We start from the raw sequence: 14,549 nt of genomic DNA, 5'->3' as shown, positions 1-14,549 counted from the left end.
TGCACTGCAGACTGATTGGCTTAGGGTCGGGAACCTGGCTGCCTGCTTACTGTTCCTTTCCGACGCAGAAGAGCAGTAGCAGCGAAGACGCAGGACCCAGCCTAAAGGCAAGTTTTTTTTTTCTGAGAGCTCCTGATTGGGTCCCCAGCATGGGGTGGGGCCCTCCATGTACTTTGCACAGGTTCCCCCTCAAGTTTTGTTACGCCAGTGGGTCCAGAGAATTACCTGGCTAGCTGGTGTGAGACTATGACCCTAGTACAGAACTGGGGAAGAACGAGGTACATGGATGATTTATGGTGTTAACGAAAGGGACCTTCAGGCCTGATGAGGAAACAAACATACAGCAGCTGCTGGGCAATGCTATGATGTGGCGCCAAGATGGCTGCTGTGAGACGAGAGAGATACAGTTAGTTTTCAGTAGCCATAAATAAAACATTACATGGAAACAGAAATGTAATGTGCTCCAGTTAGTCTCTTGACAGAGCTGAAATGTGTTGCAGTCTGTATGGTGGCAACAAGGATTACCAGACAAGCTGCTGAAAAATTAGAGGCCCAATTATTAAACCTCCACTTGCAAAGCCATTAAGTTTGGCTCGAATTGGCTCATTAATGCCTCATGCCGTCACTAGATGGCGATATTGAATCAGCAGCACAAAGAGGGCAGTACTACAGACTGGTGCTAGATGTTCCTATTGACCTTTAAATCCTACTCTTAATTGGGATAAAAAGGGAAAAATAATATGGTTTAATATTGCAAACTGTTCACTGCTTGCACTCCTTGCATTTATGTCGTATTAATACACAATTAGGGCAGTGAAAAAGCTACATAATATTTTGTGATGAAACTATTAAGAAACAAAAATAAACTTGTTTACATATGTCAGACCTTATTTGGTGGGACCATTGGGCAGGCAGGGTCTTCTGGGCTCCAACCATGATGGTTTTGCTTGTTTGCCATTGTGGTGCAGTGCTCTGGTGCATCCCACTATTGGCCCTGCAAACTGGGCTAAGTACACCCTTTCTACAACTGACTACCATAGTAACCAGGGTGAGCAGTCAAAGGCTTCCCAGGGAGGTAGTGTGGGGGACATGAGCTCAGAAAGTAATTGTCAACTAACAGAGGCAATAAGATGTTGTCCTGCCCATTACCTATCTTGTAGTTGAAAGAAAGTAATGTAATCTCACTGCAAAGCAAAATATTACACAGGTCGAAAATGTCTCAGTTACAGGGTTGTGATCTTATTTACAATCCTCAGTAAGATGCTATACTCCTTTCGGTACTTTCTCAGCGCTATTGGGTTTCCCTACTCTACAGCCCCTGGGGTATAGCATTAGTATAGGTATTAATTAGGCAAGGTGCAGTTTACTCAAACACTCCCCACTGTTTAGATGTGCTAATAAATCAATTCAGATCAGATAATACTTTATTTCGGCAGTAAAACAGAGCCATAAAAGCACAATATATATTTGCTTTCGCGTCATGTGATAAAGGCCGAGTTTGGCAGCAACACGTCATGGCAGCTGGTGGTTTACTGAATAAATAAAACACCTCTATTTTGCACGAAGACTAGGTTCGTCGTCCGTTTTTCCACCCAAGGAATTCAGCAAACGGAGTGTGGCGATATATACATACATACATACATATATATATATATATATATATATATATATATATACATATATATATTACCTACTGGCGGTCGCCAGTAGGTAGTTATAGTTAGGACCCTGTTTCCATAGGAAATCCGCAACATTCTATTTTGAATAACTTTGGCGCCGGTCTACGAATCCTCGCGAATTTCTCAAAATAGGTGGGGCGCTACGCTCCGCTCCTACCCTGAAAGTCTCGGGGGGATTCGTCAAGCGGGGGCTGAGATAAAAGGGGGGTCCCAAAACGCGTTTTTCCCATGCATTTTTCCATAGGACCTTTAGACAGGGCTACAGCCCGAACGGCTGAACAGAATTACTAGAAATTTGGCAGAGAGGTAGTCCTCAGGTCAAGGAAGTGCCTTTTGTAGGTTTGGTGTAAATCTGTTCAGTAGATTCTGAGAAAATAGCCTTTAAATCAATATATATATCTGAGCCAGCTTACGGTACGCTTACCGTAAGCTTACCGTACGCGTACGGTGGCGTGCGCGAGCGCGATTCTGATTGGCTGTTACATCTAAGTAAACATTCGAATCGGTCGAAACCAGGAAGCGGCGGCCGCCATTTTCTCTCTCGCACTCTGAGGGGGGGGCTGTAAACAAAGGCAAAAAACATATAAAGGGGCTGTTTAGACAGCGCCCATGCACATAGCCATGTTAGTTGAGTCCTCAAAGATCCCCCAAGGCCAAAAACGGTAAATTTTTATTTTTTGAAAATTTCGCCGATTACGCTTACCGTACGCGTACGGTGCGCTTACGCTAAAAATTTTAATAAAAAAAAAAAAACACTCTCTGTGCATGGCATATTATTGTCATCACTTACAAATTAAATTTAACAGATTACCTATCACAAGGAAGCGCATAATATGTCCTCCATGTGCGCACGGTGCGTAACGTGGGCACGCGGTGCGCGTAGCGCACTGCGTGCCCACCTTGCGTGTACGGCACTAACTGCGTAAAGTGGGCGCGCGGTGCGCGAAGCGCACCGCGTGCTCACTGTGCGCGCACGGTGCGCGAAGCGCACCGTGCGCGCACGGAACGAACTGCGTTAAGTGGGCGTGCACGCCACGAATGGCGTAAAGTAACTTAGCATTTAAAAAAACGTACAAATTCACTGAAAAAACCATAGGTTTCACACACGTTATAGTTAGGAATTAGCATTTAAAAAACCTTGCTAATTCAATGAAAAAACCATAGGTTTCACACATGTTATAGTTAGCTGGAAATTTTACTGATAAAAAACCAATGAAATTCCCCCGTTATAGTTACTGTAGGCAACTATAACTCACGCGACCGCAATCCTCTGCTGATGACATATGTGTCTTTATGAAAAAAAAATATTTGTAATATATGTATAGCTAAAATTTAATGGAAGAAGACATGGGCAAATAAGTGTCTAAATACAGTATTAGCATCAGCAGAGGATTGCGGTCGCGTGAGTTATAGTTGCCTACAGTAACTATAACGGGGGAATTTCATTGGTTTTTTATCAGTAAAATTTCCAGCTAACTATAACATGTGTGAAACCTATGGTTTTTTCATTGAATATATATATACATATATATACATATATATATATATATATATATATATATGATAAAAACGTCATTAAAACATTTTCCAGACCTCAATCATACACAGGTTTAAAAAAAATCAGTGAGCAGCTAGTTACATAATAATACAAACAGAATAAAAACATTCGGAAGGATCATCCGCTCAATAAAGCCAGGATTAGGAGATCATACCTTGAGGATCAGCTCCCCAGGCGGCCCAATTGGGCGAGGGCTCCATTAGCAGGATTTAGAAAAATATGATCTTACAGCTTCAGTCTGTTAAAAACATTTGTTTTCTCTTGGCAATAGCACATACTACTGCAGAGTGTAGGAGAAATGAGGTGTTGTAGATACAACAGTACCTCAGCACATTTTCTAATACCACAAGCTCCAATTGGTGGGACTAGAAACCTTTTGGAGTAAACTTTACAGTACTTGCAAATGAAAGTGAATTGAAGCAGACTCTGGGTGAAGGCTCTTCACAGGGACAGAGTAGCACATTACTAGGATCAAATTGACCCAGCGCAAAGTTTAAATGCCACTCCATGATGCCAAACCTAGATCTGGTTAACAGGACTCTGTCCCAAGTGGCATTCACCCATGACGGGTACGGTTCCATATTGAGAGTGGTTTACACGTTAGCATAGTCCCTTATAGATTTTTTTAGCTAGTTCACCTTCCTCTCTAAGCTGCCTATTCCTGGTTTGAATTGCTATTCTGGCCCAGGTTAGGTCAGCCTTCGATTTAGTAGAAGGGAAGGAAAAGAGTTCCAGTCGCCCCAGTCAGACATTTCGTGCTTGATGTATTGCAACCAGGGAATGGCCAAGCCTCTATCAGAAGCGAGACAATCCATGATCACCGTCCTGTCACACCGGTGTGTGGGTTCACCCAGACAGCACACCATAGCACCAGGGGGGCCAATGTAATATAGTCTTCAACAAACCCAACACCTAGCTCCTGATGAACTATGTAGGTGGCGCAGGCCGGGGGTACAACCAGGAGATGTTGCAGAGCCCTGTTCTCTTCAGTCTATAATGATTGAAATGATCCTGGATGCCAAACTGAATAAATCAATAAAAAATTGATTTCACCAATTTGAGTTTACCTGTCAAAAGTCTAGGCACTGCATATTCTTAGCACAGTTCAGAGCAAGAACCATTTAGGGAGTTCGGGAGATCAGCTCACATCATGGCTCACTCCTGGCATCGCTCCCTTCTGGTCGCCCATATCATATTGGTGCTTCGTATGTAGGAAACTCGCTGGTCTTTTACTCCTGGATAGTCTCTACTTTTGCAGGGCCAAGCACTCTCCCTCCCTCAGTGGTAGGCAGCGGCTGCCAGGCTCTAGACAGACCCTTAGCTCCTCCAGCAGAAGGTGGAGACTTCAGAGAATGTCCTCTCACCACTGAGATACTAGCTGTCATGCAGACACCAGCCCTGGTCACACAGCAGCCCTTTGAGTCCTCTTCAGAGCACTTCCTAGCAACTTTGCTAACTTTTTAAAACTACACCAGCTTTGAAAATCACAAGAGCTGGCACGAAACAAATGGTGAGCCCTGAGCTGCAGTGGAAACTGCAGTGTGACAGAGAGAGAGTTGCTTACCTTTTTTTCATCTGCAGTGCCACATTGTACTTTCCCCCCATTAATGGCTAACCTAAGACACACATTATTAGAGAAGGAATGGTGATGACGCAGCTCTTGCGTTTCCCGTTGCCACTCCAGTGACAGAGGGGTACCACGAGACTGCTGTTGCACACATTCACCAGACTACCTCTATTTGCGCCAATAAAAAGTTGATTCAGAGGTGCTCTATCCCTGGGATCCAGCCGTCAATAATCCCCAAATCTGCCAAAGAAAAACAGAAAGATGTATGTGTGCGTGGTCGGGAAGAGCACTGTGATTGCATCACAGTTATTAACATTTGTAATAAATATCCGTCTCAATATAAATATCCTGAAGAGATCTGAAACGAAACAGACAGTAGTTTGCCACACGTGAAGTTCATATTTAAAAAAAATTCAAGGCACCATTAGTTCTGTACTAATTGTTCCTATGCACTGTACTTTGTGTACCAGTGGACTATTTACAATGATTAGAGGAATCAGTGTAACCGCAGTAAGTGTTTCACATGGCATCAAAAGTTTTATGAATCCATTAATCCGAGTATACAACAAACGATTCCACATGTGTAGAAAGTTAAGTGAGTGTATAACTGTAGGAGCTATGATCGTTTTAAAGGCATCGAGCTTATCCCACCAAGATAAGTAGAGAGGGGACCATCTAGTCATATTATCCTCTATATATTTAAGTATCTTATCACAGCATAAGAAAATGTGCCCTGGCCAAAAAAAAAACATTTAATAAGAGGGGGAAAAATACTGATTTGGTTTTGTTCATCAAAGAACCGGATTCTTTTTGCAGCGGTTCTTAACCTTTTGAGTCTGTGGACCCCTACTTAATCATTGCTGGAACCCAGGGACTCCCACTAAATCTTTATTGGAATCTGGTAAACCCCACCTGAGTCATTATTGGAAAGCAGAGAGGACATTAAAGCATTTTCGATGATTTGAACTGCAAAACAACACACACAAAATAGAAACAAGCATTCGCCAACAAATACACACATGATGAAATATTGTATTTAATTCACAAACCAATATTAAAAAAAATCTGAATTGTAATTATAGAGCAGAGGTTGGAGGTTTTCTAAATCCAATTGAGGCCACTCATCGGCCAAACTATAATACATTTGATGCATTTGCACTGCTCCCACGAATCAATCTGAAGGTACTAACTTGATTATTAGCCTCCAATTATGAATGCCTTCACATTTACACAATGTTTTACCATTATTAATACAATTTGCCTATTTATTTATATACAATTAATTATTCTGTTAATATTTAATTTTCTAAGCAGTTGCGGCCCCCTGAGAGTGTTTCACTAACAGCCCCACCCCCCTCGGGTCTTTGGACCACAGGTTCAGAAACACTGCTTAGAGTTTTCAGAAACTACATTCTTTATACAGGGAACTGACGCTAAAGGAAAAGATACTAATAAAGAATTATATGTCCAAGAATGCCTGCATCTCCACTTCAATAAGATTACTTTTAAAATATTGGAATTCATCATTAATGTGGCATTATTTATAAAGTAATGGGATGCTGCGTTCTAACATAGTCTTAAGTGTATCAATGGACATGTAGGCAACTCTCAGCTTATTAAAGAAATAACAAGATCTTTTTTATCTTGATGTGAGGCTGCCTGAAGAATCTAAGTCAGGAGGACGCCCTCTTCCCAGTTTGCCTTTTTATTCACAGAATCCAGTTCACATACTGGAGGTAAACAGAGACTACAAGCACCAGAGCGCAGTCATTTTGAAATTGAAAACTCAGCCAGGATATATGGTGTGCTCATGACATTGAAAGATATAGCATCAAAGTTAGGCATTCAAGCCTTGCTATGGTAATTCATAGTGTAGTATGACCACAGAGACGACAACCCGTGTTCGAGCAGCCACTCCTCCCCAGCAATGATAGATCTCACATTGCCCTAAAGGCATAGCAGAAAGGTCTTGGTAAAAAGGGTGCATGTCAAAACTCAATTTAAAAGGACTGTCATTGATGTACAAGTCCAGAGTAGACAAAAGGTGTCTGAGCACAAAGATTTCAGTTATGTTCACTCAATGGGGACTGTTAAAGTAGGGATGGTAGGCACACCATGTTTCTTGTTACAGAGGTGGTGATGATTTGATCTAAGGTGGTGTTGGGATTTGATGGATGGTTGGAAAAGAGGATTTTGGACTAGTTAATTTCAATTGAGTAACTATTGTGTATGTGTTTCTTACTCCAACAGAAAGCCAAGAAAGGTCTTGTAATGGTGAACTTCTACAACAACTATGTCACTTGTAGCAACAATGCTAATCTATCTCATGTGGCAGGTGGGTATCTGCACAGTCTACTGGTACTGTTATGTGTTTCTGCTTCCAGTGATTGGGTGAATGAAAGATGCACATATATGCAAACGCAGACACACATAAATACACCTGCATATGCAAAGACACACTCACTTTTGCGTATAAGCACTTATTCTGGATTGTGAACACTGGTGTTGGGGAAAATTCCTTCCAGGTAACTTCCTGTTAATAAGCACTATGTATTCACAAGACCTCTAAGAGAACAAAAACTCCATCTGAAGGCCTAAAATAAATGTGGTTGGACCAAAAACCTTGGTGACCACATCCACCTAAAAACTCTCCAATCTACATGAATATCCCTCATCTCCACAGCCAAGGTCACCTTCAACAAGACCACCATTAGTAAGGAACACAATAGATGTAAAGTACTCTTCAAGGTAATTAAGCACTACTTCAATCCACTTCCAGACACATCTACTCAACATGTAATCAACAAATGTGACACCATGAATCACTTCTCTGAGGAGATGAACAACATCAGAACTGGTATCAATATCAAACAAGCAACCATATTTAATTTAATCTTCCATCCCTCTACCCCAACTACATCACATTCACACTCTTCTCGCACACTGAACTCCATGACATTCTGAACCTTCTTAAGGCCACAACCTATGAAGGTGGCATTCTACCATCATTAAGCTCCTCCACGGAGATGCCCCCACATCCCTTCTCTGTATTGTCAACACCTCCTTCAGGCACAGATGCTCTCAAAACAGGACAACATTAATCCCCTACTGAAAACCCTACCCTGGACCTCGATGAGCTACTTAAATGCCAGCCCATCACATACCTACCCTTCATTTGTAAAATCATCGAGAAAGTACTCTCCATTTAATTAAACGATCAGATAAGCAAGAATAACCTCCAACAAGACTACAAACCTGGCTTCAGAGTTTGCAATACCACTGGGACAGCCGCCCTTCAGATAGCCAACAATACCTTCCTCTTTGTCTAAATAAAAGAAATGGCCCCTTCCTGTTGATCCTATTTGAGCTCTCTGCAGCCTTTGACACAGTCACCTACCAACCAATCCATATGCTGCACACACATGGGCTTCTCTAATTAATGTTTATCTCACCATCTGTCATCAATTCATCCAGATGGATCCTGATCCTCAAAGTCACAGAAATTACCAGCTCTACCACTCACAAAATCCATCGACTTAAAACCTGCCTTGATCACATTCAGAATTGATTGGCCAGCACCAATCTGAAACCCAGCCCAGGACAAAATTCCTCCTGTTTGGCAATATTAACACACCATTACAAATTCAAGTCTAGCTTTCCAAAACAAACTTGGATGAGTTTGTTCCACTACAAAACAAACTTGGATGTCTTTATTCCACTATGGACACTGAACGAAAAATCAAGGAGTTTCACCATTGACACCAACTTTACCTTCAAATAACACATTGCCAAGAAAACAAGGTAGCATGATGCCAACTCTTCTTGCTGAAGAAAGTGAAACACTTCCTACAGAAAACTGGCTTCAGAACAACGGTCCAAGCCTGAGTCATATCGCACCTAGAAGAAGGCACTACCCCACTCTGCGGTCTGTATTGTATGATACAGATATCCCACATAATATCTATCAGTAGTAATATCTAACACTCCAATCCCACATATTAGCAATAGTGAGTAATGTTTGGAACTACTATGCCACATGTTAGGTATGGTTAGTAATGTTGACATTTTAGGTATTACTCTTATAGTATGATGCTGCTGCCACACATGTCATGTATCACCAGTACTGTCTGACACAGATATCCCACATGTCATGCATCCCTTGTAATACCAGTTACTGTCATCCCGCAGATCACTTTGACTACATCAAAAAGATTGCTGGCTATGAAGCTGTTGGGTTTGGTGGTGACTATGATGGCGTTACAAGGTGAGGCTGTGCCCTTGAGTTAAAGGGGCCTTGTGTAAAAAAAAACGCATTTTGAAGGAACCCTAATGTATGATGAATGCTAGTAAGGTTTTAAGACATGTTATCAAAAATGTTGCTAAGCTTTTGCGTTTGTCTGTGCTATGATTTATGCTCTTACATATACATAAATTACAGGTCATGACATGATACTTGTAAGCCTCCACAAATCCCAACAAAGGCTTAAATAATTCATCGGACAGTTTCCTTCTTGGACGGTGACAGCCACCAACTAAAAGGGACATTTGTAGAATAGGTACTTGGTTGCATCATGCAAAATCATCTTCTTTATGAAGCAGGGATGCATTGAAAGTTGAAAATGTCTAAGAAATATTTGAGGTCTTGAATACAACAGTACATAAACACATACATGCTCAAAGTGGCATATACTACTTTAATGGGACTTTTTAAAAGATTTCCCTTCTTTTATGCACATCATAAATGAAGGTGGGTTTATTAGCAACAGCATGGAACATCCATGGGCAGCACCTTTGCTCCAAGTCTAGCATATGTGCACCAATTCCAAATGGAATCAATTTGGGCCAAACATCCATATGAGGAAAATTACAACATCATTGTTTCAACAACTTTTCTGTAGTCACACAGGGCCAAACAAACCTAGATATTAAGTTTGCTTATTAGTTAAACTCACAAAATCATTATCTTAAATTTACCCATGTTATGTTTTACATACCAAAACTTTAAATAAACTACCTGACAAGAGCAACCTATTACATTTCAAGACTGGGCTCCCTTTTTCACCAAGGGAACACTTGCCATTAGCTCAGTATCTAAGAATTATAAGCAACCACACAAATTAACATGATTTTGAGACAGAGGCCGAGATTCTTTTAAATAAACTGTGTGTCAGCTGATACCCCAAAAGATCATTGAAAGAGCAAGGAAAGAGCTTTGATAAACATTAGAGGTTCCATTCTAGAGGATAGAACTAGGGAAGTGCCCATCCAATAGATCTGTGTAACCACAAATTGTAATAGATCAAATGAAGTGAAGAAAGAAATTATTAAGCACTGGCAAATACCAATTGTCTCTTTCAAGCGGACCACAAGTCTTAAGGATATATTAGTACGTACGAGACAACGCAATCCAATCTCCTTTGGAGAGAACACTCTTTGAGGCCTACACTTGATGCAGGGACATTTTCCCTGTCCACAATGTTCCGTATGTAAATTTACAAAAACACCAAAACACTGAATCCAGATCTTATAAATTCTTGAAAATGTATGAACCATACAAATTTTGATTACACCAATGTAATCAACATGATCACATGTCCTTGTGCTCTAAAATATGTCTGCATGACATTGACACAAGTTCGGGTTTCGAGTAATACAAGATGTTGCCACAAATCGAGAAACCATTTTATTGCAACAGGCATATTCTTAAGAGGATTAAGAGGATTTAGAGTGGGTCTTTATAGATAAGGTTTCATCCCGTACCAACGAAACAAGAACTCTTCTTGAAAGAGAACAACAAAGGATACATTTAAAAAAATCAATATTAGAGGACTAAATTATGAAATTCACTTGAACCAACTCAATATTAGGGCCAACTGGTGCTTCCTATATGTACACACAAGCTACCCAGGAATGTATACAAATCATATTATCACCGCAAAAATGTAGTATCCACACATGTTCTGTCACTCACTCACTATTTAACAATCAAGTACTTACTAAAAACTCTATTGTTTACACATACAAAATGGTGCAACTGGATTAAATCAACTAATGGAGGGAGAGGGGGACAGAAGGAGAGAGGGAGAGGGTCTCAACCATTCACTACTGAATGATGTAGAACATTTAAATAAAGGGTGAGAGACATGACAATCACTATTTTCTCACTTCAGTTTGTAGTGTTGTGTGCCCCATCCTCATTTTTTGCATGCAGTGTGTGCCCTTGTATGATTTTACTGCATACACTATTTAACCTTTCCTTATTTATAATGGGCAAAAATAAGGAGGCGATAACTGTGTGAGTGAGGTTTAAAATATGTGCATTTTTATGGCTTTTTACACTGCACTAACAGGTGATGTGTTTGATCCAGACTAAGTAAGCCTGCATGTTTTAAAAATGTCCCAAACACATGCTGAACTCGTAGAGATACAACACTAAAAACCAAATTATATGGATATTCTACACGTCCTGATCAAAGCTGTGGACCCATAGAGGCTCCAAGGAAAGGGCAGAAATACGTTACCAAGAACAATGCCGGAAGAATTATATCTGTGACCATCCAATTATTTTCCTTTATAAGCATACCATAGGCAACCAAAATAAAGGGATACTGGAGTAGCCCTTAGGTATTCCTAATATCAGAGTCGTCCCTCCACGCGTGTCGAAACCCATCGTGGTTTCTAGGGACAAGGATGGAACCTGCTGACTGAACATGCCACTGATAGAGCAGGTGAGACAATTACTTTATAACCATGGCCACTTGAATTAAGCAGCAGCGAAGGGCCAAATTATGTGGCAAGATTGGCTAAATTATGCAGCAATAAAATGCAAATTAGCAGCATAATGCGGCACATTTTGTGATAGTAATACTTCATTATTTTATCATTTTTAGGTCTTGGCTAGATGGCGCATGTGCTGTCTCTTCTAGACATGTTGTTTTCAGTCAGTGGGCTTACTGCCCGCCCATAGCCTACCATTGGTAAGCTTCAGCATCGCTCTCATTTTCTTCGTTGCCATTAGTCATGGCATGCGGGTGTCATGTCCTCTTCTTGTGTTTGACCCTCCCATAGATCATGGAGCAAGTAGATGTTTTCTTCCACTGCTCCTGTTTTTTTGGAGCTATATTTTATATTTGTCTTCAAGCACTCCATAGGAGTACTTGTGTTTTCAGGCCGCCTCCCCAATCTGTGAACCTGCTTTTCCCTTTCACCTCTCTGCCCTGGCTGTTTCTTCTCTACCCTTCAAACCCTCCCCCCTCCACCACTGCATTCGGCTTTTACCCACCCATCTGACTTTTATTACAATTATTTCTGTGTGATTTCAAATAGATCAACTGAAGCGAACCAGCACTTCTCTGCCGTGTGCAGCGCAGGGTTGGAGAACTTTATGCAAACTTGAGAGAAAAAAAATCTCACCGGCTGAGACTCCAGAATGTCTCTCAGTCTTTACCAGCTGAGTGCTCTCTGTTGAGCAGGTATGAAGCTGCCCAAAATGTGTCTGACGCGGTCAGTATGCTTCCAGGAGAAGTAATTTCCAGTGAATAGCGGACAACACCGCCATCTGGTAGCAGCAGGCACATGTGAACATTACAAATACATTGGGCCTGAGGAAAGTATTGGAAAATGCCCAGTAAAAATAAAAAGATTTAGTAGAGAAATGTAACGAGCACACCTCTCGACCCCCCCATAAAAAACAAAATATTAAACAAAAAAAGTTGAAGAAAAGTGTAAATGTAGAATCTGACAAACTGCATGATGAGTGAATGCAGAAAAGCAACATTTTAGGCAAAAACTGTTTTTTTAATCAACATACAGCACAAGGACCTCTCTGCAGGTCTGAAGTGATATGTCTTAAACCATATCAATTATTTTCCTTAGAACTATAGTGCAATACCTGAGGCAGTACTGTGTCATCTTTGCTAACCATATTTCAATGACCAGGGTACTACTAACCCGGCTCTGCAGGACCCCAGTGCTTTGTACTGGACAGAACCAGGTCTTCTCTGCTGGACTATATCGCAAGGACAGAATGTACTGAAGTTCCTTGCAGGGACTGCATTGTTATAAAGGGACAGTGCCAAAACATATGTGCATTTGAGATGAGCATTGTTACTGCGAGGGTTGTTCCTGATCTGCCTGCAAGAGATGCGACAGGCTACATTACTTTTTATTCAACTCAAAAATCCACTATTTCTTCCCGTTTGTTTCCGGACTGTCAGATATAACTTTTTTTTTTCTCTAAGCCCATTCGTTTATTGTTTGGCATTGATTACCATCCAGTTGCTCGAGCTATGTTTGTCTCACTCCATCCTGGTTTGTGACTTAGCAGTTATGCGCAGGGAGTTGTTCTACAATTCACAGCACAGCTTTTTTGCATGACTTTCACCCATGCTGAACAGCAGCGGGGATGCTATTCAACGTGGATAAAAGACATTGACAACAGCTCTCGGATTGCCAAAACCTATTGGCTTTTCCAATGCTTGTTACACATTGTCTTTGTAAAGATTCCACCTCATTAGCACCAGTCTAACAATGAAATACAGCAAGAAGCGACTGAAAGATGACCAATCAACCTTTGTGAAAGGCCTTCCACTGCGTTGGAACCTGTTGCCATGTTTTTAGTAACTTTTGTTCTGTTTGAACTAGAAACAACAGATTGATGTTAAAATCTGCAGATTATGCAGCAGACAATGGCTATGTGGCAAATACTGCAAATCCGTAACTATGGTGTGATGATGGAAAACGCTGTGGCGCAGAACCGCATATTTCCAGTGGCCCTGCACAGAACAGAAATGCATGTTAGGTTATCAACACTCCATTCAGGTTTGGCCCAAGGAAAATTTGTATATTTGCATCATAACGGTAAACATATCCGAAAAATCGCATTAGATCTGTCTCACCAATAAACATTCTGAGAGCCATTTTAATATGAAAATGATACGTGCCTTTACAGGCAATTAGTTAAATATTATACTTTTCAGAAAGAAACATCTGTACCAGTTATGAATAGGATTCAAAAGGCAATGGCTTAAGGTCTGCAGTTGGATTCAAGCTGTATGACCGTGGTCATAACTTGTCAGAGCACGGAAATGCTGGAAGCTCCACTGAAGAGACTAAAGGGGCTATGGGACAATAGTGGCTGCCACAGACCACCTCTCCAACATTCCAATGCTTGTCTTTCCATTTCTATTTAGAACATTCCACCCTCAGTGGGTGGAATATTCTAATAATCTTATTGACTTTATGCCTCGGGCTAAAATGGTTGTTGAAGGCCCTCGCGTGCGTCGGGCCTCTAACTCTACTTTGAAGCATTTGTAACCGTTATTGCCCTCGGCAGTGGGCTATATCACTTGATTACATTTCCTGCAGGGAGGGCAGTGTCACATAGCTCGTTTTTCAGCATCTACGGGCAGGGACATCTTAAGGATTTTGGTGGCCCTTGGCCAAATGTATTTCGGGAGCCTCTGATCGGAACAGCTTTGAATTTATGATCCAATTTTAGCTGTTTCATGCCCTCTTTGCACAAATACAACATAGGGCCTGGCCTTCTAAGAGGGTAAACAGATTTTTGAGAGGAAAGGCTTATGATGTGAGGATATCTACCTTCAACTAATCTCTGGCAATATGTCCAGTATAAGCCAGTCCTAAAGCCCTCAACCATTTGTTTCCTAAAAATGAACTGCATTCAGTCAATCCACCAACACAAACCCTTAACCCCAGTGTGTGAGTAAGAACACTTATAGAAATA

The 14,549-nt window shown here is 41.1% G+C and overlaps 1 protein-coding gene across 1 annotated transcript in view; it reads left to right on the top strand.

Moving 5' to 3' along the window:
• DPEP1 (dipeptidase 1) overlaps positions 1-14,549 on the top strand; it is a 159,320-nt gene that overhangs the window by 86,318 nt on the left and 58,453 nt on the right. The window contains exons 7-8 of the mRNA XM_085637794.1: positions 7,055-7,139; positions 8,993-9,068. Of these exons, the coding sequence (XP_085493920.1) occupies positions 7,055-7,139; positions 8,993-9,068 (161 nt within the window). The remainder of the gene's footprint in view (positions 1-7,054; positions 7,140-8,992; positions 9,069-14,549) is intronic.

Source organism: Triturus cristatus, chromosome 12 (genome assembly GCF_964204655.1).
Source record: "Triturus cristatus chromosome 12, aTriCri1.1, whole genome shotgun sequence".
Classification (NCBI taxonomy): Eukaryota; Metazoa; Chordata; class Amphibia; order Caudata; family Salamandridae; genus Triturus; species Triturus cristatus.
This window is presented reverse-complemented; position numbering and strand designations above follow the sequence as displayed.